This window comes from Aythya ferina (genome assembly GCF_964211825.1).
Source record: "Aythya ferina genome assembly, chromosome: 5".
Taxonomy (NCBI): domain Eukaryota; kingdom Metazoa; phylum Chordata; class Aves; order Anseriformes; family Anatidae; genus Aythya; species Aythya ferina.
The window spans coordinates 38,632,773-38,658,129 of record NC_140301.1 but is presented as its reverse complement, the minus strand read 5'-3'; the positions used below and the strand labels follow the sequence as shown (position 1 = coordinate 38,658,129).

Sequence of the window (25,357 nt, the reverse complement as noted above, 5' to 3'; positions counted from 1 at the left end):
ACTGCTGGAGCAGCAAGGATCCTGAAAGAGCAGCTAGGACAGAAGCAGGAATACCAGGTTAATCTGAGCAGAGCAGCGAACACGAGCCCAGCAGTGGCAATGCAAACGTGAACCTTTAGCTATCTTGCTGCTGATGGAGCACACCAGCAAGAAGCACGAAGCGTCATCCCATCTGGAAGGATGTGTGTGCAGTCAGAGCACAGCCTAGGCTGAGTATCTGCCTAGCACCATTTTGGGTATAGTCAGAGCTGGGTGACAAGAGAGGAAGAGAAGCACCCAAAAACCAGGCTGTTGTAGTTAAGAGTGACCAGCTCCTGAATGCAAGCAGCATGGATACAGAGGGTGCAAGGGCAGGAGGGGAAGATGGCTGAACAAGGAGACAGTGCAGTGAGGCTCCCTGCAGTCTGGCTGGGATACAGGACACCTTTCCTCGGCTCTGTGCAGGCACCACACCAGCTGCCATGCCAAAAGTAACAAGGAAATGCAGGCCGAGCTGCTCGTCCTAGTGGAAAGGACATTTCGGGCAGCAGCACTGAAGCCACGATGGCAATAGAAAATGGTGGCTCACCTCCAGCTTCCCCTCTGTGCCACAGATGGTGGCTGCAGGCCGAGCCCTCGCTGTGGGCGCAGACGGGACCACAGCAGCAGCAACACCCGCTGAGTCCTCTCCTGTGGAAGATGTGGGGCACAGGCAGGGAGGTGGTGATACCCTGCCCGCCTGTGGGCACCCAAAGCACACTCCAGTACTAAACCCAGCAGAGGCTGAGAACCAAAAGGAATTCTTTCCTTCCCACCACCACACCAGCTCCTTTTGGGCGGGATGCGGGCACGTCCGGGGCAGGGAAATGCCACAGAGAAGCCATTCCCCTGCTGCCTATCCCACTGCTAAGGGGGCTCTCAAGAGCATTTTTTCCCCCTAAAACAGCCTATGTCTTCCAGCACAGGAGGAGGGAGCTGTAAGGAGGGATCTGAGGTGGGAGACAGGAAGAATTCAAGGGTGAGAAACACCCAGAAGCCATTTGCATGGCTTAAAAGCGAGGACCCAGGACTGGGGAGGCACGGTGCTTCTCCTTGTGTGCAGAGGAGCCATGTGGCTGTGGGGGGAGCTCCTTCTGCTGCCACAGCACTGAGCTGCTGACAGGACGAGTGGAGTCCAGGGAGACCCTGAGGTACAAGGAAGAGCAAACAACAAACTTCCCTCAAGTTCAAGTATTTAGTGAGCCTTCAGGCATACAGAAGCCCAGGGATGCATCAGGAGGTTGAGCACTGCAAACATTTCCACAGCCTGTGGGTTTCCTGCCATGGCTGGTCCCCAGCTCCCTTGGCTCCATACACCTCGACAGGCGGCTCAGCTCTTTTCTGAAATGTCCTTGGATTTCTGCAAGACTTTCCTCGAAGCTGTCATGAGTGAAGAGCCACCAGGTCAGCAGCACAGGCTGCTCCAAAATCATCACTAGGCCAACTGAAGAAAGGGGAGGCAAATTTCCAGTGAAACACTCAGGCCTCTAATAAAGCCCTGGTGTGCTTCAGAAACCACACACTTCTATTTTAAATTTGTGGTGGATCTCATTAATCTAATCTACAGCCCCTCCAAATTACAGTACCAACACTCACAACTTCCCTTGCCAAGTGCTTTACTTGTTCAGTGCCTCAGTTTACCCATAGGGAAAGAAATTTCCAAGTCTCATAAAATGGTTCAACAGGACATGGAATAAGCTCCAAGCACCAGCCCCCAGCCCTGCCCTCAGGGCCCAGGGCACCTGGAGAACAAATCTCCCTGCCCAGGGAGGCCACCTGGGCCTGGCCTAGGGTTATGGCTGTGCGTGTGCTGCCGTGACACGGTCAGATTTTGTTCAGCTGCTGTTTGAACACAACCAAATCCCCCCTTTGGACTCCTGCTCATTTCCAATTCTACATCCGTGAGTCCTCATGAATAATGCCCCTCTGATCTAGTTGCTTCGGGCTTCCTGCTTGCCTTGGAGCCAGATTCCTAGGCTTGACTAATGCCCCCTTTCCACCCTTCTCCTCCACCACAAAAGCACAGGCCACGATGTCTCTTCCTTGCCCCAGCCCCCCGTCCCCACCCTCAGGTGGGTTCAGGAGCCATGCCACGTTTCCAGCAGGCTTCTGAAGCTACCCCCTCAGGCCACGATGCGGCACAGCTCAGTGGCAAAGCAAATCACAAAATGCTGTTGCATAACAAGAAGCAAAAGAGATGCAGGAGGGAATAATCTTACCCATAAAACGATTAAGGCAACAGCTGCAGAGCTCGCTGACTGCCACGGTGCCTGCACGGAGAGCAGGGCAGCACCACCGACCTTGAAGATTTGGGCTAAGAGGGGAGGAGGCACAGTGTATGGGAGAGAATTCAAAAGCAGAACAAAATGAAAACGTGTTTTTTTTTTTTTTGACGTCCCTTTGGTGGTAAGCATCCACAGGTTCATCCTAGGCCTCCCAGGGCCCAGATGGGGAAAATTTTGTGCAGACAGGTGAAAACAAACCACGGGCTGACAAGGCAAGAAGCTGGGAGAGAATCCAAAGGAGACCACACATTGCTGCCAGCCTGAGTATTCCTGCCTGTAGAGGAGAGAGGATGCCAGACCAGGTCTGGCAGCTACAGATGCATGGACCTTACCTTGGTTGTTATTCACCTTGTGCTCTCTTTAGCACAGTTGCTACCCCCACCACCAGGCCAGAAGCAGCCTCTGCCAGCATGCCTGGCCCCTTAGCAAGCAGTGTCAGCATGGTTACCTGGCTCCCGCAGGCTTGGAGCTTCCCCAAGCTGTCCTTACACTGGCTTGGATCATCTTCAGCTGCTGACATGTCATGGCAAAAGCCTGGTGGGAGGATGTTTTATCCTCCCAAGAGGCTTCCTCTGAAGTTCCCCCACTGGTCTTGCCTCGTATCAGAAGCGCTGTTGGTACCAGTCTCTGAAATGCTCATTGATTGCCTTTCCTCTGATCTCAACTCCATTCTTTCCTTCCTTCTTGCAATCCAAATGGATACTATTGACCAGGGTCTCTCCTTCAATCATTTGCCCTACAGCAGTTTTCTCTGAGAGCAGTGCCTTTGCTGTGATTTATTAAAACAGACATTTTGCCTTTAATTGCATCCCTTCTTTCACAGCAAGGCTGTGCTAGCATCACCACCTTTCAGCTCTGCACTCTGCCATCTGCTTTCAAAGCAAACTCCGTGTGTTATTCCTGCTACATGTACAATCCTTTTCTTGAGGAGGCTTCAGGCCTTCCCTTCACCTATCTGAGCCATCCCAGTTTCGTGTCCCTCTCAAAAATATTCCCCCAGTTCAGCAAGAAATTCTGCTGAACAGTTTTGTTGATCCCCAGTCAGAATGTGTTGTGTTGAATAAACATTTTGGCTCTGTCTTGAAGAGATTGACATACTTATGCCACATGATAAAGCACTTTCCAATCCACTAGTAACTAAGTAGGATATTAAACAGCAACCATTAGCAATAAGGACTTGAAATCAGCAGGCACAGATAGCTTGCACCCATGAGTCCCACAAGAGCTGCCTGAGGATATCTCCAACCTACTTACATTGTTGTTGTGGTTTTTCTTTTTTTTTTTTTTTTAATAATCCTTGGAATAAACAGAAACTTCAGGAGACCGAGTATAAAAATGCACTCATGCTTAAAAAGGCCAAACAGGATGATTAAGTAAGGAAGAAACCAACAAGCCTGACAAAAAAACATCGCAGACAAAATAATAAGAAAGCCGGGAGGACGTTTGTAATAAAAGCATTTGAAGATGGGTGTGCAACTTCTCAGTGATCTGTTAATCCGTACCTTTCCCTCTTTGCCAAGTAGTGGTCTAATTCTTTATCCATCTCATACCACTGATGTCCTCCTGACAGTTCTTTGCTGTCTTTGATATTCCTCACTGTGTCCTCCTTTTGTGAAGCAGCCTATTTTATTTCCCCCTCCACAGAGCTCTTTCACAGTAGCCCTTAGTAACCCAACAGTTTTCACTTCATCTGCTTCTCTCTTGCATTTGAAGTCAATTAAGAACTTGCTACTTAACTTTTGATCTTTGGCCTCTTTGGCTCTTCCTGACCTTGTTTTGCAAGTGGACAGTCTGTGCTTGTGCTCTTGTTATCCTTATTCTAAATCTCTCATCAGACTTGCTTCCCATGGGATTTTGCCTGGAAGTTATCAAATTGTTTAAATTCACTTTCTTCAGCTGCACTGGCTTTTTTGGATTGTTACCACATAGTTCAAGTTTTACTAAGGGACCATTTCATGTACCTTCATGTTCTATCTCAACCATCTCCTACCCATTTGTCAGCTAGTGTCCTTCTCTACCTTGTAACCAAACAATTATTGTCCCTAAAGTATTTTAAGAGATGAGCACACAGCCAGGGTAGGACTCAGCTGGCCCAACACAGACATGTTCACCTATGCAAGGAACAATCTCCCTTTCTGGTCAGTGGAGAAATAAGGGTACTCCAGAACTACCTCGTCCAAAACTCAATGGTGAATAAGAGTTGGATGAATGAAACTCAAGTTTTATCAGCTGCAAGGACGTCAGCTGCAAGACAACAGGATGACAAGCTTTGGATGAAATCTGGAGATAAAAGAATGACTGCAGGAATGGTAAATACGGAAAAAGCATTTTCCAGTAATCGTAATGCTTGGTAGGCTATGCACATTCAGGTAAGAGCACAAACTTTCTGTTTCCAGATCATGCATTACATGGGACAGAACTACAGTTTGGAGATGGTAGATTAGAAGACAACTCTGAAGTCTAAGACAACCACATGTAAACCGGGAAATAGTGGTAGGAGCGATGAAAATTCATTTCAGCATATGGAACTGGGGAGACTGATGTTTGAAGACAGCATGCTGTTTGGGAAACCATGGGGGTAAACTGAAGAAAATGAGAAAATAGGCACAGAAATCAGAGGGACAGAGAATGCAAGTTCAAAATCTGCAGTAAAAGTTTCTATATTTGGTTAGCAAAAAGATTAAGCAGCAGCTTGAAGACAGAGCACAAAAATCTGTATGAAGAGAAAATACCAAGTTATATAAGAAAACCCTCATTCCTGTTGAGTAACATGAAATGGAAAATGGCTGTAATTTAGAGACACAGAAACCTGGCAGATTCAGAACAAGATGTAATGAGAACCATGTATGGGGCACTATGCAAATAGCATCAATCATCACCTCCATGAGCTCAGTCACCTGAAGAAAGAAACCATTGTTTTAGAGGGCAGTGGTAAGTTTTATTTCAGCTGTAATCAGCATACTCTGAACAGCATTTCATTCCTCTTCCTTCCAGTCATCTCCCTACACTGTAGAACAGCTTCTGCACCAGCAGTCCTTCCTTCCAGGATAACAGCCCGAATCAGGCAATACCCAGAGACCAACTTACACTTTCTGAAACAGTACAAAACAACCAAGGGCTTTCCAGTAGCCATCTGTCAGCCTATTTTATCACCTTGTGCAGGTCATACTCCAGTTTCCAGCTGTCCTGACTTTACTTCAACAGCCCTTGGACCACGTCTAAACAGACTGGCTGGCGCTCCTCCAGCAATGATTTAGGCATCAGTGTGTAGCCACAAATAAGGCGGCTGTATTTTTTCCACCTTCTGCTTTTACGTTAGTAATGGCAACCCCTTGCTATCCTGTACTTAAAAGTAAACACTTCCCTGTCACTACAGCCTGGCGTACAGCCTGGCTCAGACTTACAACGTTCCAGTTTTATTATGTTCTTACATTGTTTTATTAGATTTCTGCATTTAGTTCACAGCAAGGGCCTCATTTGTACAAAACTGTCATCAGTCTGATGTTACGGACACTACACACTCTAAGAATGACTCATAGAAAAATGTTGGTTCCTTGAAAAAATTACTCGATCTGTCAAGTTGAATGTCTAAAGGCAACCTACCAGAAGTCTGATGAATACACCCATTAAACAGAACGCATTACACATACTTACAATTTAACAGTTTTACCATAGAGAAATAAATCCACGTCAACAGACAGCACTTCATCCTCAGCCAAATGTACCAGTTTCGCTTCCTGCTGTGCTCATCAGCGCATCGCTTGGACTGCAGCAAGGCCCGACCTCCGGGAACTGCAGTCCAGCAACATTTGCATGCTAAGAGCTGATGCTGGCAATGACTTCTGGTTTGTAGATCACTGCTGCCCTTAGTCAGATTCACCATTGGAGAACTTCAGTTGTGCATGCGAGGAAAAGACTGGGATGGGGGAGCTGGAACAAGATATAGCCCCAAAGAGAATGCTAGAAAGAATAGGTATTTAGAGGTATTTATTACAAATTTGAATTCAAAATTCTATCACATTCTCCATGATTCCCTGTACAAAATACATTTATAGCTCAAGGGACCATTTTCCTTTCCACATGGTACAGTGCAGTAATCCCACTTCTAGAACATGGTTCGTGGACAGATGGACACATGCACACACACACACACACCAGCAGCATTAATAAGAAAGGCTCAGATTATAGGACTACTACAAATGAGCCCCTCTCCCCGCTGCTCCAAGCTCTTGGTCCGTCAGGGGCAAGTTCTCCAGGATGGCTCTAAACAGTTCCTCTTGTAAAACAATAAACTCATTCACTGAGGTTTTAGGACCAAACACAAATTCAGCGGGAGTGGTTTCTGAGCTAGTACCTCCCCTACCACAGCTGTCACCCGTGACAATCATAGCCCTTGACATTCAAAGAAAAGAGCACAAGTGAATTAAAGAAGTTAAGCAACTCACAACCAACCATGCAACTCAGGTCTTAGTGCCTTAAAACAGACAATTTTCAGTCCTGGCTGCTTGCAGCCCACAGCACCATGAAGACAGCAAACATGCGATGGAGGTGGTCTTATCCTCATCTTCCCTTTTCCAGATGGAAAGAGCCTTATGATATTCTAACAGTCCACACATTTCTGCCTTCATAGCAGTCACACAGCAGTTAGGTGAGGGGGAAGGTCAAGGTGACAGCAAGTGACCCAAGGAGCGGTCACTTGCTGTAAAGGGGAAAAAAAATGTTACCTACATTCCTCAGCTGGTGGAGATGCGAGGCCAGAGCCAAGGAGATTTTCACATTGCTGCAGTATCTTGAGAGGAGGAAAGGGTGTTACAGCGGCACTTGTGCAGAGTGCCAACTCAGACTAAATCACACAGGCACAGCCTCTGGAAGGGAAATGTCTAAGTGCAACAATGGGGAATTTCAGGCAAATGCCTGTGTTTCCATGCTGACAGCTGGTTCACTCTCAAGTCCCTTGATAAAGATTCTCAGATGTATACAGAGGGACAGTTGGCAGAAAAATCCTACCTATTAAACATTTATTTACCTTTCCATAATTTGGTTCTGGTTTTTACTCTCACTGCAAGCGATACTGTGTGGTGTCCTGTCCTACCCTGTGTTCTGACTCCCCTACGAAACAGACGCACAGCCTAAAAAGTTGGAGGAAAACCAATGACATGTCCTGTACGGTGGGAAGCACTTGAAAAAGCAGAAGGGAGGAGAGAGATATAAAGAGGTAGAACCTATCGATGCTCTCTGTGCACCACCAAGGCCACCCAATCGATGCAAAAAGAAGACTCTGCAGAGGAGTGCTGCTGGCTGTCCTATTGGCAGGACTGCGAAGGAGGCTGGTAAGCCATGCATGGCACACAATCCTCCACCTGGACCAAGGGTAATACCGATAAAGGAATCTCCACTCAAATCCTCCTTGCGGTCACAACTCTTGAGTGTGTGTAGTCCTCCTCCTGGAGGCAGACTGGTCCCTGCTGCTGGAATACATGTGCACAGAGGTGTTCTGATGCAGCTGTTAACACAACCTTTTTAAGATGAATGGCTTGTCTAGGAGAAGCCAGATGAGCCTAGAAACCATCTATCCATCCTCCGAAGACTGAAGAGTAGAAAATATTTGCACACACAGACCAAAAAAAAAACAAACAAAAAACAAACAGCAAACCTGGAGGCCTGCAGCTTTTTGTGTTCTGAATCTATACACACAGTTTGATGAAACACTTCACTAGTGATAAAAGGAGCCCTGTCAAACAAACTTCAAAGCAAGCAAATGCTCGAGGGAGCAGCACCTTCTGGCACCTTTTGAAAAGCACCACTAGCTATTTTCCACGTGGCTTGGGAAGAGGACTAATAAGCAAGCCTCAGGATGAATCTGAACTCATCCCACAAACACGCATGGAAAAGGTGAACTAAAGCAGCCCAACTTCCATTCAGAATGCAAAGAGTGCCCTGTACCCATTACCTCACACCTCCACCAGTGAGACCTTCTATATTAGTCAGTTAAGGGAATCTCATTCTATTTTAATGACCTAGCAAGATACTGGTTACTATTCTGTTCCAGATACGACCTGACAAGTTGGTTTTGTTTGTATGTTTGCTTTTGAGAAGCAAATATTGAGAATCAAATACCATTTTTTTCCATTGCTCTTCTACTGTAAGCAAGCAGCAATATTCACTTACACTGAATTGAAAACCCAATCCTTGGAGTCCAGTGGTTGCAGATGAAATGCGTGCATTTTTTTAATGTCTAGTCTTCAAATGTAGACCTTTTAATACTATTAAGTACAGATTAAAAAAAAAAGATTCAGCTGGAGGTTGCTCCCTCTTGTGGAATATTTGGATTATTTTTTTCCACTGTATGACACCATCCAATTACCAGCACACAAGACCTGAGAAATAGGGTAGTCTCAATGCCAATCAAATGCTCTCAGAGGATTTCTGAATTGGTAATCCTAGAGGAAAAAATAAACACCTTTGTCTATACGGAAACAGAAGCAGGGGGGATGGGAGTAAGATAACTACTGCCTTCAGCCAGCTAACCCCCAGACTCGGAAGCATTGTGTTACTGCATAACACAAGTTTCTTGTTTTTTATTTTTATTTTTTTGCCATTAGTGTTAAAGACAAGTTAAAGGCTGGAAAAAAAATACACTTCAAATCACAGCTTTTGTCAGTTTTTGTGGAAATTCCTCTCCATGGCAATGGGACTATTGTAAGAAAACTCTGGATCAGGATAGCAAGGCATTGGGCTGATCATCTCACCAAAGCAGATGCTGAATCACATTGCCACAGAGGCAGCACTGCAGTCTGTCTGCCATGCTGCCAACAGTTAACGATTCGCAGCTCCTGTCACAGAGCTGGATCTGAAGAACTTTGCAGCCTTCTCCCCCATCCTTCTTTCGTAGATATCACCTTTGTGAACCCCTGGCTCATGCAGATGGGGCACTTCCTGCAACAGCCAAGTGGAAGAGAATCATCAAACCCAGTAGCTAATTAGTGCAATGACTTCCCACTAAGAATTATCAGCAGGTAATTAACTCAAAACCTTTAGAATCAAAAGCACAGACCTCTACTATGGGAGTTAGTTTCTATAAGAGTCAGCTTCTGGGGAGAGAAGTGACACTCCACACCAGAACCTTACAATAGCGAGCATCTGCCTTACTGAACAATCCTACAACTCCTCTATTAAAAAGGAATGAAAGCCAGTCTGATGGAGACAGTCCCCCATGGAGAACAACTATCTTGGGGATGTTAATGCAGCCCTTCTGTGCTGTAGGAGTTAGATCAGAACTCAAGGTTTGGTAAGAGAAATGAATGTACATTTAAACACAGACACACACACGCTGCTCTTCCAGTATCCACAATTTTGATGCATGGCTGAAAAGCAGAGCAAGAAATCTGAAATGTTAGGCTTGAGTTCCTTGAAACAAACACAGAAGAGTTTTGCAAATATTAGTTCTTGAGACACCAACACAGCTGGGGTCTAAGTAGCGACCATGAAATGTGACAAGAAATTGAAACTGAGCAAAGCACAGATGGACTAACAGGAATAATTCACAAAAGCAGACCTAATAGAGGAGAAAGGCACCTCATACTCCACTTTCTTGGAAGGGGTGGATTCAACATTCAAGAGCTGTTGACATTTAAAGAATTTTTGCCTGGCCTCACATTTCCTTCAATGCAGTAATTAATTAGCTGGACAGCCATCTATGAGAGGGAACTTGCTCAGTGTTGGAATATGGAGTGCAGATACCAATGGCCAGTTCTGTAGCTGCCACATTCATTAAGATGAATCCTTTTTCCTAAATGCCATAGGTACTGGCACTGGAATAGCTTGGATCAGAAGACAAATGATAGCTGTCTAAAATTTTCAAGCTATCATTTCAGTCACAATCACACACCCAAAAGGCCCATCTTCACAGTGTACTGGGGCAGAAAATAAATCACCTGCTGTTTCCACTATAATTTCCTTAGCAGTTTCAGAAAGAACTGCAAAGCAGCTACAAAGTGCTGAGCTGGAACAGTCTGGCTCTGAGTGCAGGCCTGCTAGGTGATTGCTCTAAATGATTAAAGGTGACCAGAAAGCAAGGCAGTATAAAAGAATAAACAATCTCCATCTCCCCTGTCAGCAGAGGGCCTGGGAGACAGACAAGGCACAGTGGCTCAGGAGATTTCAAGCAGACCCCTTCCAGTCCCATTATAAAAATTCAGGGTCAGAACAAAAAAATTCCGACAGACAGGGCTGAGCAGTACGGGGATCCCCACAGGCTTATTTGAAGCTTTAGGGAGAAAAACCTTGCCGTCAGAAAGGTCATTAAATACGGTTTAAATCCCAATGCCTTGGACACTATCTGGCTCTCAAACTGCAATGGTACTTACATTGCATGTAGGAAGACAGACACACACGTAAACATGCAACTGCACACAGTCCAACTTGTCCTGCTCTGACTGCTGCAATGCCACTGCTGTTTGCCTGTCAAGAGTTCTGATACACTGCTCAGAACTGAGAGTTAAGCAGCCCGCTGTCCAGGAATATAACTTAAGGATTCACAACATGAGTCTTTCTAAGAGAATCTTCTCATGGTCAGCTTTTGCATCCTCCAATGCAGGCAGTGCAAACAAATGCCAAAATAACAGGGCTGCTAGACCCAGAGTACGCCAGAGAGAGGGCATTTTACAGTCACATCTCCAAAGTGCCAGAATCGGTTCAACATGCAGCAGTCCTTGTGCTTTTTACTCTCTGTTCCCAGGCTCCCTTTGCTGGCTCTAGAACTCCCAGGAGTCCATCCATCGGAGCCCTGCCATGGGGCTGCTGGGGTCGGAGGCCATGGGTCCTATCATCCCGTAGGACAGAGGATGGAAGAGGTAGAAGCTGTGGAAAGAACCCAAAATCAGAGACCACACAGTTTTTTGTCTCAACAACAATGCAGCGTGTTAGTCCATACAGATATCCTATGGGACCTTTGTTTTTTGGATGCTCTTGAACTTCGCTGGTGACATTCTAATCTCTGCTGAGTACAATATACACATAATACAGTTTCTTCACAGGTATCATTTTCTTTTAGGAAACAATAGCTTTGAAGAACAGCAACTGAGAAAGCTTGCAGCAATGAAGAATTTGCCTGTGTTTGAGGGATCTGGCACCAGCTGGCATGGGGACTAGAATCAGAAATCACTGAACTCCGAGTTCAGCAGAGAATGGAGCATTCATACTGAGTGGTAGAATGAAAGAAAGATTCCCTGCAATGGAAAGATGTTTTAAAACATGTTGCTGGGACACAGATGCTGAATCTAATCAAATTTGAGAGTTTAGATTTGGGCTTGATGTTCAGCAGAGATGAGAGGCAGAGACAAATGCTAAGGGTAGTTACCAGGCACAAAGGTTCCACTGAGACTGTGGTTGTTACACATTCAGAAGTTGAGCTTTCAGCACTCACCTGTACACGATGAGTAGAACCAGCGCCAGGATCCCTCCTCCATATACTCTTCTAGCTGCAGTGCTGGGGGACAAGAACCCAGCAAAGAACTTCAGTAGTGTGTCCCAGGTGATTCCTAGAAGGATGAGGCAGAAATCAGGAGCAATGCAGGAGCCAAACAAGAGTTGCTACATTCAGTCAGACTGGGCTGACCAAGCTCTATTAACACCAAAAAACCTTGTCAGTTTTTAAATCTATTTACCTTGCTAGAATTATACAGATTGTTTTCTATCAGCAGAGTTATTTTTTCTTTCTTTCCCACTTGAGATCTGGACCTCAGCCTGTTAACTAAGGTGGCACAAAAATCACAATAAAAACTACCAAGATTGAATTACAAATGGACATGACAGAAACGTAAGGACAGCAAAAAAAAAAAAAAAAAAAGGAAGTAACACATATAAAAGCACAAAGTAACAATGATACAGCAGAGGATAGGAATCACATCTCAATTCAAATACCCTAACCACTAGACATGACTGCCTCTTCAGTGTGGCAATGAAAAAGAGACAGGTAGGCACTGCAAGCTGCTTTGTGAAAAACATTTTCATTTATTCAGTGCTTTCAAGCACTTTACACAGGCAGAAAAAAATATGAGAATATACTGTTTAGTCTGAAAAATCTCCATTTAACAGAATTTCACCTGTTTCCCTGCCTCATCTTCTCTCAGTCTTCTGTATTTACCTGTCAACATGCTGGAAAAAAGCATGGCAGGAAAGTAGTGGTGGAAGTAGAGAACTCGGCCCATCATAAAGAAGGGGAGGTAATGAAGGAACCAGCCCAGAGCAATCTGTCCTCCACCATGAAGCACAACCCGGGACAGTTCTGGAACACAAACAAACAGGCTTCAGCAGAAAAAAAAAAAAAAAAAAAAAAAAAAAACACACAAAAAAACAAAACACCAGATCCTGTTTACAAGCCTTGTCACAGTAAGTAGCATGTGAATCACAGCAAAATAAACAGGAATGATCTTTGGAGTAAGTCATGCATTGGTCTGAAATTGGTCCAAGCCTCTGCACTATCCTAGCTACATTCTTTTTATATATACACAAACACTTTCCAGGAGAAAAATGAGCATTAGGTATTATATAACTGCATCTATGTTTATTATTGCATTTTATTATTATATAGCATTTTGTGTGTTATTACATTTTACATAAGAATTATGTCTTAATATATCTTTTTTGATAAGTCTCAGTGGATTGGCAGGAGGTTGCCCTAGAGGCTCTATGTTAAGACCAAATTTGCAGTTTCTCAGGATGCACATTAGACTAATTAGGTCATTCCAGTTTCCGATGTTTTATGTTCTCTGCAATGAGACTACAAGCCATCTAGATGATCACTTTGCCAGCCTTTCCTGGAAAGAAATGTTGCTTAGCTTTCACAGCATGGGGAAAGGACTGAGAGCTCTGATGTCTGCATGCAGATTAGCTAATCACTTATTGTTTGACTTAATAGTGTCACATCATGTTTGTTATTTCCCTTTCAATGTAGAGATCTACAAAAGTAAGTAGCCATCGATGTAAACTGCAAGGTATGACTTCCTAGGATTTGCAAAAAGCTGTATTACCCAGGCTGGGGTCAGTAGCTCTGTTAGAAAAAACATCAGATTTTATCACCTTCTCATAGTGGTATGTCCAGATCAAAAACCGCTCCAACAAATATGCAGCTGGTCATTTCTGAGCAGCAGTAATGCCATGGTTTTGGCTGGGATAGAGTTAATTTTCTTTATAGAGGCTTTTACAATGCTGTGTTTTGTATTTTTGATGAAAATAGTGGTGATAACACACCAATTGTGCTTAGCAGTGCTTAGACTCAAGGACTTTTCTGCTTCTCGTGCTGCCCTGCCAGTGGGGAGGCTGGGGGTGCACAAGGATCTAGGAAGGGACAAAGGCAGAATGACTGACCCAGATTGACCAAAGGGACATCCCATGCCACTGATGTCATGCTCAGTAACGAAGGCTGGGGGAAAAGAAGGAGAAGGGGACATTTAGAGCGATGGCATTTGTCTTCCCAATAAACCATTATGTGTGATGAGCCCTGCTGTCCTGAAATTGCCTGCCAATGAGAAGCAGCAAATGAATTCCTTGATTTGCTTCGCTTGCACATGCAGCTTTTGCTTCACCTAATAAGCTGTCTTTATCTCAGCCCATGAATTTTCACACTTCTACCTTTCTGATGCTCACCCCCAGCACCGTGTTCAACTTCCAGAGGCTTTAATATGATTTATGAGTAAGTTTTTAACACAGAAATCCTAACATCAGCTTTTCCGTGCCAGGAAACAAGGGTGTTATGACAGATTCTATAATGTAGGACACAGGAGAACTGACCTCACCTTTGAGTTCAGATGATAGTTGGACACCTCTCTTCAGTGCCACAGCAGTGGAAATTGCTGTCAGAAGATACAACCCAATAGTGAACAGATTTAGCCACCAAACCACCTACGTAGGAAAAGAGAAAGACTTTTAGGACTTACGGCTGTAAACAGGAATGAACATGTGAAAGGAAATGAAAAGCTACATGCAAACATTTAAGAATAAAATGAGAGACAGTCCAAAAGAAAGAAGAGTAAGAGAAACATTGTCACTGGAAAAAGCATGAGTAAGCTAAAATTTGCTAAAGACATTATCTTGGAACCTCCTGTTCCAACTTACCGGGTTTCCCAGCAAATAAACCCGATAATCTGTCTCGTTGACACCAGAAAAACGCAGACCCTGAAGAAACAAACCAGAAGTAAGCAAAAAGGGTTTGAATCCTTGCAGCTTATTCTTAGTTTCTACAGTGTCAAAAGTGAGAACACTTCCCTTCAAGGCAGCTTCAATGTGATTAAGAGGTCCTGTGCTTCCAGAAGCATTGTGAAGTACCTGAGAGCAGAAAGGAAGGGGGACCGATCAACACACCTGGTAGTTGATAGGCCAGTGCCAGGGTTTGGATGTAACTTCATTGTCCTTTGGTTTCAGGCCGCTGTTGCCCTACAGATAAGAAAAAAATGAAATGAGCGGGCAGTTGTGCTGCAAAGTCTGCTCATAAACATCTGAGTTTACAAACATACATGAACACTCTTCCTGAATAAAGACAGTTTTCTGACTACATGCACACATCATCTTATGGAGAGAGTTACAATGAGGACAAAGAATGTTTTAATACTACTGAGCAAGTGAAAACATTCTTTGGGTATGATTAAAGGCAGTATTCTCTCATTTCTCTTCTCCAGGTTTTCTGTCACTAAGGATACACGTTGCATAAGTAAGATGTCTGTTCAGTAAGAGACTACTTCAACAGGCTTCCTTTCACTCTGAAATAAAAACCTCAGAAAAGATTATTTCCATGGAAACTCCTGCAGGTGCTTTCTTACCTGAGACAACGTTATCACTGGTTGCCATGGAAATACTTAACATTACTAACAAGTTGTTTGACTACCTTCTTTAGCAACTTTGAGAACACCTTTGCAAACAAACAAATTAAACCTTAGACTCCCATATCAAAGTGGTACATTCCCATTCTTCAGGGCAACAGAGCTGGTAAAAGGGTTAGGAAGGCACGTCCTATGAGAGGCTGAGGGTACTTGTGTTGTCTAGACAGGATAAAAGGCTCATTGCTCTCTACAATTTCCTGAGGAGGGGAAGTGGAGAGGGAGATGCTGGTCTCTATCCCCTGGTAACTGATGTCAGGACACATGGAAACAGCACAAAGCTGTGCTAGGGAAGATTCAGACTGGACATCAGGAAAAATTTCTTTACTGTGAGTGTGGTTAAACACTGTAACAGACTTCCTAGAGAAGTGGTTTATGTCCCATGCCTGTCAGTCTTAAAGAGGCATTTGGATAATGCCCTCATTAATGTGCTTAACTTTTGGTTAGCCCTGAAGCAGTCAGGCAGTTGGATTAGATGATTTTGAAGGTCCCTTCCAACTGAACTCCTTCTATTATTTTCAGGTGGAGTGAGAAGCTAGAAGCAGAAGGGCTGTGGCTAAGATCAAAGAACAAACACAGGAAAAGACCACAAGACCAATCCACCCTGAAAATATTAAATCCATCTCTTTTGCATGTATCTTCAGGCATAAAGATGAAACTGAAAATGCAGCATCTCAATAAGCTTTAAAAAAAAGTAACAGGAGTTTTCCATTTTCAGTTCACACATTTATTGTGTTTTTAAGTGTCTGTTTACCTAATTTTCCTGAGTGTGACCATAGTAGTATCCTCCTGCCCCACAAATACTAATTTAACTTCAAAACCTTCTGCTAAGTTAGGAAAAAATCCTAAGCTCTCCTTTACAGAACAGGATTTCAGCAGCAAAGAGATTACAGAACTAGACTGTAGCTAAATCACCTTAACAGTAGAGCTAGGCATCAAGCCCAAGGCTTCTAAACTTTTGGAAAAATTAGCCTCAAGAGCACCTCTTTTTCTAAGCAAAAAGGCAAGTAGGTTGCTGGGGCACATAAATTCTGCCCTAGCTTACAGCCATCACCCAGATATCTCAGAAAATGCTTTTTTTTTTTTTTTTTCTTTTTTAAATGAAAGATAAAGGAAGAGAAAATGATCATCTGGAATTAATGGTATCTTACCCGGATCATAACCATGTGGGATTCTAGCAGAATTTCTGCAAAAGAAGGCTTCAAAACATCCAGGCTGATATTGGGCACTACAGAAAGAGAGGAAAGTAGATTAGAAATCTGTATGTTTTACTTTTATTTGCCTGTTGCATAATAAAACTAAACTCTCTCCTCCTGTGACAAATCTGCTTCTAGCACCTCTTAATTCCCTATGCAATTCATTCATATTCTAAATGCAGAGGCTTGAAGTCAAAGTAACCCCCAGTGAATTTCACATCTGATGTACTCCTAGATTTCCTCCTTTATTTCCAGGAGCAAGAGAAATATGTGTGTCTCTGAAATAAACAGATCTGTATTTCTAGATGAAATTAGAGACATATTGCTCATATGCTTCTGTTTATCTGTAAATGAGCCACGCGTGTGGGAATACAAAATGCAGTACAACAGAAGAGGAAACTCTACCAAGTCAACAAGCCCAGGATTGCTTTCCTCCAATCTGCACAGTTGCTCTGAAAAGGTGAGGAACAGCATGTTTTTGGTAACTCAGAACTCAGCCCAAGTCAGCTGCAATTCATGGGAGGAAAACCACACCAAACAATTCAGGCCAAATGAGGCTGTGACACATATCTAACTCCTGGATGAGGCTGCAAGGCCCATCTGTCATTACTGGCACACTGTTCTCTTCCCAGTCTTTGTCATACTTCTACTATCTATTACTTGATGGCACTGCAAAGTCATTACTTAGCATAACCCGTAAGAGAAGGAAGCAAATATAGCAGAGCAGGGTAGATCTTAACTTAAAAAAAATCATTCAAATATACACAACATACTCATATTAAGAACAATGATTCCCAATTGAACCAATGATGTTAAAAATAACAGCTTGCACTGCAGTACCTATAAAACTTCATACTTTTGTTATCCAGGAGAATCTCAAAATCCTTAAAATGTCTTTATATTTTCCACTACACTTGAAGCATTATCACCAGTTCAATGTCCAAACAGTGAAGTCATGGAATCGTAAAATAAACTGAGCTGGAAGGGACTGTCGCATCCAAGTCCTAGCTCCACACAGCACTACATGAAAATTAAACCACTTGTCTGAGAGCATTTGCCCAAATGCTTCTGGAACTCCAGCAGGCTTGGTGCTGTGACCACTTCCCTAGGAAGCCTGTTCCAGTGCCTGACCACCCTCTCAGTGAAGAGCCTTTTCCTGCTATCCGATGTGAAACTCCCCTTGGCTACACATCTCTGAACAACTGGCCCAAGCTTAGCAAGTTTGCACCTGAGCTGTGGAACAACAGACAAATCCAAATCACTGACTGCCAGTTCTTGCTATCTGATAGCTCATCCTTTCCCTTCACAGGAAGCCAAAACGGACCCTCAATGTAAAGGAAAATAAATGACTCACACTTGGGGTTGATATGATCTTCAAAGTTCCAGAGGGAGTTGGGAGTGTCCTTCAGGTATGGTGTGCAGGTGACTTCCACTTGTTCCCAACCCCTGAGGAGCAACAGAACAGTCAGACACTATCCCACCACGCAGAAACCAAAACAGATTTAAAAGAAAGCCTACATAAAAATTCCACTGAATATATGGGCCACATTTCTAAATTTGGGTGCCTAACGTCAAAACACTTAGCGCAAAGAAGCTGCACGTTGACAACTTCAAGTCAACCCTTACAGTCTCTCCAGAAAAAAATGAAATCACCATCATTAAGTCAATCCATGCTTATAGAAACAAAGGATCAACTTCAGAGGATCCCACCACTTGCTCTGTCGCCCTATCTCTAGCAAGTCACATTAAATACTTGTGTAGAAAGTGCATCAGACCCTGCAGTAGTCTGACAGATTAATAAGGAATTTTCTATCAACTGCCACTTACCAAGCTTACTTCCACTAATTCATTAATTACATTAATCAACCATCACTTAACTTTCTGAAGGACAGTGATTATTGCCCTTCAAAGTCTTAAAAAAATCTTTATTTGCAGTTACCTGGGTTTTCTTCCCCCTCAGCTCTTAATGTCATAAATATTTTGCAGCAGTGACTTTCACTCACGGGGTAAGTTTGTGTTAGTACAAAAAAATATATACCTCCCTTCCTGAATGCTGTTGTCAGAGACAGTGATTTATTATTTTAAACCAAACACATTATTTACTCATGAACCCAACCTCACTGAAAAAGATATAAATGCCATTTGCATTCCTGACCAGGCAGAATTATCTGCCTGCACTCACCATGATTCAGCATTCACCAGATTTCTTAGTAGTTTTTTTTTTTTTTTTTTTTTTAAACCATAAAACAGTGAAGGGAAACCTAAGCGAGCAGTGACAGAAGCAGCTCTGGAAGCAGAAGCCTGCTGCTTCAGGATCCATGTTAGCATCCCACACAGTGGAGCTGTGCAGATACAGCAGCTTGTTTGGCATTAGTCTGGATGTCTCTGCATGCACCTCGTTTTGTGATGAAGATATATAAATCCGTAAACGTATTAAATCCCATCCCCTGTTAACTGTTTGCCCTGTTAACTGTTTTGCCAGATTGTTACTGTTGCCCTCACGCTACAAACGCCTCATGTGAAAATAGCAGGACGGAATTCCAACAACAAAAGAAGTTAATACCAGTAACAATAGGTTTGGAGGATTATGGTACGGAACGGCATGAACTGCCCCAGTTTCTAGCAATTTTGGTGAACCTTAAGGCTAAAACAGGCCTTGAAGAACACAGCTATCATCCCCTCCTGGACTTACTGCATGACAAAATCAATACCTGTGCTAATCTTGGATCTCTTGGTTAGGGATATGATTTTTCAGAGCCACTGCCCAGCAGGCACTTTCACTGTAATAAACTGCATAACCCTAACTCTGATTTTCTGGTTGTACTTGTAGTACCTTCTAGATACTTCTTTCTTTATTTTTTTTTTTAAGGATAAAGAAATGGAGGAAACGTGGTTACTGCTGAGTTTAAGTTTAAAAGAGCCAATAAGCAAACAAACATGGTAACTCCAGGCCATGCGGGGTGGGGCAGGGAAGGAATACAAGCTACTTACCATTTTGGCAGAGTCTTTCCAGAAGAGCCCAGTAAACACCCTGTGGCCACATGGGTTAGCCGGACCTGACTCCGCAGGACTTTGATAAGCTTCCCGGGCTTTCTGCCCACCACTTCAATCCGCCAGAAGTCATTGGAGTCTCCTGTTCCATTCTATCATGCAAAAACACCATAGGAGAGAAAGAAGCAAACCTAACCAAAAGACATATGCAACTGAAACACTGCAAATACGAACTTCTGAAACTCCAGTGATGACAAAGCTAAACAAAAGAGCCCACACTATCATTGCTCAGACTTCACAGAAGAGATTCCCCATTAGAAACAGAGGATTCTACACATGAGCAACTACCACAGACATTTTTATCTTGCCAGCCTTTTTTTTTTTCCCTTCAAATTCATTCTTGACTGTGGCTCAGAGTTACATTTCAAAACAGGGGTAACTTGGCTGCTTCACAGAAGGGGTTTAGGCAACAGCCTTTGGAAATTCAGCCCTCAAAGCAGATTTCATTTTCGTGATTCAAAATTCTGTCATCATTCTGTCAACAAAAGCCAGTTGTCTATGTGACAAGGCCAAATATACGGAATAATACTTGTCAGAGCAACTTCAGGGTTGCTCAGTTTGGCATTTATGGAGTTGAAGGCTGCCAAAGCTAGACTGACATTAAAGCTTACGTTATTTTCTTGTCTGTGTTCATATTAAATAGACCTTAAATAAGATAAGCTATTTTATACTAGACCAACTTCTCCTCTAATCCTGTAGATTTACAGCTACATCTACCACCCTGGCAAACAAACTAAGAGCAGAAATAAATCCCCCTGGCACAGTATGAACTCCCCCCGACCCAAACAGCTTTTGCTTCATCTTGCTATTCACTTACTATTCCATAGCCAGTGACCTGAAAATGCTTCCTCGTCAGGGGAGCCTCGTGCTGGTGACTGTGAAGATTTCTTGAAGTTCTGGAATGAAATTAAAAGTCAAACCTTGTTTGTTTTTTAAAATGTCTCAATCAATTTGTGATAAGATCTTTGGGTTAAGGCATTCAGAGACAGCCACCAGCACTTTGACCACCGAATGGCAGAGCAAGATACAGCTCCGATAGCAGTGGGGCCACAGAGCAAAAGAGCTGCTTCCCACCATGCAATTCTGAGTTTACGCCACACTGGGCACTTTTAGCGAAGAAGGACACCATGAATAAATCCAGCCCTCAGGCCATAAACCACCACCTCCACGTGGTAATTTACCACACCATGTAAATCAAAAACATTTAGGTGAAACTGCCCTGAGGTCCACACACACACACATGCTTTCCTTCTTATGAAAGGAGAAAGGTGGGACTGACAGTCCTGCTCTTGCAAGAAGCAAAACAAGATCCTGACCTCTCTACATTATCACTTTTATTTCTGAGGTAAAAGACTGTACCTTTTGGTCAGATTTACTGAGGTGGGGGATCGTGGCGCCCATTAGACCAGCCACACATGGAGCCTCTCACTCCAGCAGAGACTGGTAGATGAGGCAACCAGAAAAGCAGGGCCATATCCTGGTCCGTTCTTACTCATATTATGAATCTCCCTCGCCAACAACACAGCTGCATCTTCCCCTCCCTGTCTTATCTGCACACAAAGCCTCTGCCCACACTTGATGAAATCTGTCTGCAAAGAGAGGAGAGCCACCTGCTGGATCTTTTTCCTAATGCTGCAGTTTTACCTCCCATTCTGCAGAATTCCCTTCCAACGTGTAAGTTAAGCAAGCCCAGTATTGCCAAACCAAGATTTTACCACTTTCATTTTTGTATACTTAGCAGTAAACCCCAAAGTTCAACGTATCATTTTTTAAGGTCTTAAAATCTTTTTGGAAGACTTATACAATGACTTGTGAATATGCAATACTGAACGCAGTAAGACATGATTTTCAGGCTCACAAATATAGAACTTCTGTTAAGAAATAAAAGCCGTGATAGCACAGAGCATTATGGCACTGTGACATTAGATGAGATGAAGATTAAATATCAAGTCACTAGGGCTTCCCTACGTCACCCTCATTTATTCATCACAAAGGCAAAAGCCAACATTTTCATTGAAAATGTCTCAGAGCTGTGATTTATGTCATTTTTGTGCACAAAATGACAGAACACGGGTTTTGAATGGCTTCTTTGCAGGAGTTGCCTTTGCTATTGCACCTCACATAGTTGAACAAATCCCTGTGCCACTTAGGTAGGTGCTGATAATGAAGCTGTATGGTTCTGTTAAAGGTTTCCCATTTTACAGACACACTTCAAAACAAACCAAAGAAGAAGACCTTCACAAAGCCCACATTGGCAATGCAGATGTACAGACACCTCTGCCACAGAACCGGCTTGCGCTGGCCTAACATTGTAGTCTTTGGCAGGCCAAATCGCCCTCCAGTTCTACTCAATCACTCAGTCTCTTCACATCCCAGAAATCATCCTTACTCTTTATGTTCCAGGCGAATAATATCTCCATGCCTCACAAACTCCACAGGGCTGGAGGGGTCTGACAGATCTGCTGGAGGAAGAAAACTAATCACACCAAAGCACTGACAAACAAATCAGGGTCTCAAGGTTTTTTGTGAACATTCATGCCTCAAGCAGACAATACAAGGCAAAATAGTTTGTGTAAGCTTGGTGTAAATCACTACTCTAGTTTAAAGAACAGCCCTGAGGGTTACTCTATAGAGTAACATGACCCAAAGCAGTACATAGAACCCTTAAATAAAGAGGATGCCTGGCTAGGCTAACTGAACTTCTTAACTAGATACCTACGTTTTAATTTCATGGACTATAAAATGACACTTGTAAGACTGTTTATAGTTTTGTAATATACAGGTTACTTGCATTTTTTTGTTGTTTAGAGTATTCCTTGTCAATTTATATATATATGTGCTGCAGGTGCAGAAAGGAAACTACCCTAGACCAAACATGCCTCAGCTACACTAATTGATATTCTAAATCAAGAGAATATCACCTTCAATAATCTACATTGTCCAAGGAAGCAACCATGCAAATCACTTGAACACCATGTATCAGAACATACCGGGAACCAGCTTCTCCAGGAGTCACAGCCATAATAACAGACTCCACAAAATATTAACTGAGCTCAGATTAATTTCCTCTCCGTTATTGGCAACCCGACCTGACTGAAAAGTTGTCAGTGCAACCTTCAGCCAAAAAAAGCTTAATTTATTTTTACTGTACATCCTGGAGAAAAAAAAAAAATTAAAAATGGTAGATACAAATAGGGTTGATGAAGATGGAGTCAGATTCCCCTTGTTCTACCTCCTCCCCTCCTCTTATCTATGAAGGACACTTTGCCCTGGAGGGAACTCAACATATTTATGTTAACAACTGAAGCAGCAATTATAAAAGGCTCTTTACTGGTATTTGTTACCTGTATCTGAGTCATGTTTCTTTATAATCCACAGGTTATTCAAATCTTTATGTAAGTAGGCAGTGACCTAAAAGCACAGGATAAATTATTTTACCAAACAAGAATAAAGCTGGTGATAGCAAAGATGCATTTGCCAGCAAATCAAAGTCCCAAATGAATGCACTACTAACAGAGAAAACCTGGGAAGATTTCTACAGCATTTCACTCTAGAAAGCTAGTTACTGACCGCTGCTTAACCAAGATCCCACCCTTTACTCAGGGTCCAGCACATCCACCCTGGAGCACTAGAGCACTACACTTAATGGCACCTCACATGCATCATGATTAACTGCTTCCAACCACACAGCTTGACTTTAGAGGTTCCTTCTACAACAACAGGGTATTGAAATCTGGACTTTTTGAATAGCCACTGACCAGTATGAGAAGGAAACAGCACTGGTATTGCTGGTAGAGATTTATGACAACGGACTGCTTATGACAACCATAATACTTTTGCCAAAAGATCGGAAGTCGGAAGGATTCAGTGATCAGCTGTTGAAGCAGTATTATTACCCGGCTAATCTTCACCAGCCTGCTCAGCCTCACACACAGTAACTGCTCTTATTGCTACCAAGAGCCGGGGAGATCATCGGGCCCGAGGGTGCTGCTACGTGAGGTTACCTTCCCAGTAGGACAACTCTGCCCTCTTTGCTCACTCTCCCCTTCCAGCTGCAGAAGCAGCAAGCCCTACTCTCCAGGACCCAATCCCAACCCCACACCTGTGCCTCCCACTCAGATGCGAGCAGACAGCCCAGCAGACGGGTGACTGAGGCAGAGCATACAGGAGTATTTTTGTGTGGGAAAAATGGGGAGATGGAGATAAAATCTCTTACTTTGAGGTCATATCATCATCAGAGGAGGTGATGGAGGAAGCAAAGAGATCATAATCTTCATCTTTTCCTCCCCCAAATCTGCTCCAAGCTCTGCACTCCCTTCCCCTCTCCATACTCCAAAAACTCACCCAGTCCCCTAACTTGTCCCACCTTCTGGGTAGGGATCACAGGGTGGCAGGGAAGTCTCTACCTTGTCCCATTTACTCTCAAGGAAACTCTCATCAGCATCCTCCAAACCCCCCTTGCTTGCTTTCACTCTCAGGAAGCATGCTCTGCACTTTAATTTGGCCTATCCTTGAACAAGTTTTGGTATTATATCTCCACATTCAGTAATAAACATCAATGTTGCATGACAGTATTAGAATTTTTAGTTGACAAGAACAGCAGGAGAAGATGATTAATTAAAAAAATGTTTTTGAAAACCTCCTCCTCATAGCAGAGGATTCATGGAGTTAAGAACAAACACTTGTTTTTCTTTGGAAACTTTCAAGGAGTTCAGAACAATTTTTAGACACTAACAAGCAAACTGCAGAGATTATCTTGGGAAGGCTGCAGAAGCTGCAAAGATTTGTGAAGCTTAATGATGATAAACAAAAGTAAGAAATGCACTTAATTTCTCTAAAACTTAATTAGCAATAGTAATATGGTTTCTGATTTATACTTCAATTTACTGGTTTATCACTTAAATATAAGCCCTTAGAGAGCTCAGCTAAGCACTTTTCATTATGGCTAATGAATGGCTTACAAATATACAGATAACCAATTTAATGAACAAAGCCTTACAAATTCCCTGCTGACAGATGAGGAAAGCAAGGCACAAGAGGAAGTAATTCACATTAAGGTCACAGAGCCCATGGCAGGAATGAAAACAACACCCAGCACTCCTATCTCCTGTTGATTTTAACATACAGCAACAAAACCTATACGGGAAAGTAATAGATTTGTTTTAAAACTAAGTTCTACTGCCTTCCCTGAGGTAACAACAGCACTTTCATTACAGAACATTATTTTAAAATCCTCATGGTCACTGTCTACAGAGTCTTGCTACTGCAATAAAGTTTTGTTACTGCAAGTCACCTCTTTGGTGCAAGCTGGTGGGCTCTCAAGCATCCTTTTTACTCAAGATTCCAAGTACCCAGCTGTGGCACCGAGAGGACAACAGGTGCTGAGTAAATACATAGCTCCTGTCACAGTGACAAATAATGTTAAGTGCAACGGGAATGAGTAGATGGTTGTAGACAGAGGCAGGGCACTAACCTGCTGCTGGCGAGCCCCTACGCCCTCTGGGTAGAGGTGCCAGTGGGAGTGAAGGTATCCCCCTGCCATCCGAAGGTTCTTCATCGTGACCACAGATCCATATGCCAAATCTAAACAGGAAGGAACAAGAGAAAAAAGCGTAAGGCAGCTCTCCTATAAATGTCCCCCACAGCCAGCCTGTGATGCTCTGATTAGGCATGTATGGTCCTACTTTGTTTTGATGAAAGCTCGCTTCCTGAGCTGTCCAAACAGCTCATTGCAAGCTTATCTTCCATCACTATCCACTATTCAGTAAAACTGTTACACAATATTTGAACCTTTTAAAATTCTCCCAGCCAGTTATAGCATAAACAGAAGTGCTAGGTTAACTGTATGCAATTTCCATAGAGAAAGGATTGAGAAACCTTTCCGTAAGCATAGATGGTCAAATTAAAACAATCAATTTTGAAAAGCACGTGACTA

The 25,357-nt window shown here is 43.2% G+C and overlaps 1 protein-coding gene across 2 annotated transcripts in view; it reads right to left on the bottom strand.

The window, feature by feature from the left end:
- Positions 1 to 6,273: 6,273 nt before the first annotated feature.
- The window catches only part of POMT2 (protein O-mannosyltransferase 2), a 28,222-nt gene continuing 9,138 nt past the window's right edge, over positions 6,274 to 25,357 (bottom strand). Inside the window, exons 9-21 of one of the 2 annotated variants that reach the window (XM_084520845.1) lie at positions 24,896 to 25,005; positions 22,767 to 22,833; positions 21,812 to 21,884; positions 20,240 to 20,318; positions 19,363 to 19,514; positions 17,726 to 17,817; positions 16,327 to 16,403; positions 14,664 to 14,735; positions 14,418 to 14,477; positions 14,099 to 14,204; positions 12,448 to 12,588; positions 11,728 to 11,842; positions 6,274 to 11,162 (exon numbers count right to left, since the gene is read on the bottom strand). In XM_084520845.1, the coding sequence (XP_084376971.1) occupies positions 11,057 to 11,162; positions 11,728 to 11,842; positions 12,448 to 12,588; positions 14,099 to 14,204; positions 14,418 to 14,477; positions 14,664 to 14,735; positions 16,327 to 16,403; positions 17,726 to 17,817; positions 19,363 to 19,514; positions 20,240 to 20,318; positions 21,812 to 21,884; positions 22,767 to 22,833; positions 24,896 to 25,005 (1,250 nt within the window). In that variant the 3' untranslated portion in view covers positions 6,274 to 11,056. The remainder of the gene's footprint in view (positions 11,163 to 11,727; positions 11,843 to 12,447; positions 12,589 to 14,098; positions 14,205 to 14,417; positions 14,478 to 14,663; positions 14,736 to 16,326; positions 16,404 to 17,725; positions 17,818 to 19,362; positions 19,515 to 20,239; positions 20,319 to 21,811; positions 21,885 to 22,766; positions 22,834 to 24,895; positions 25,006 to 25,357) is intronic. The other variant, XM_084520846.1, reaches the window with a different exon arrangement.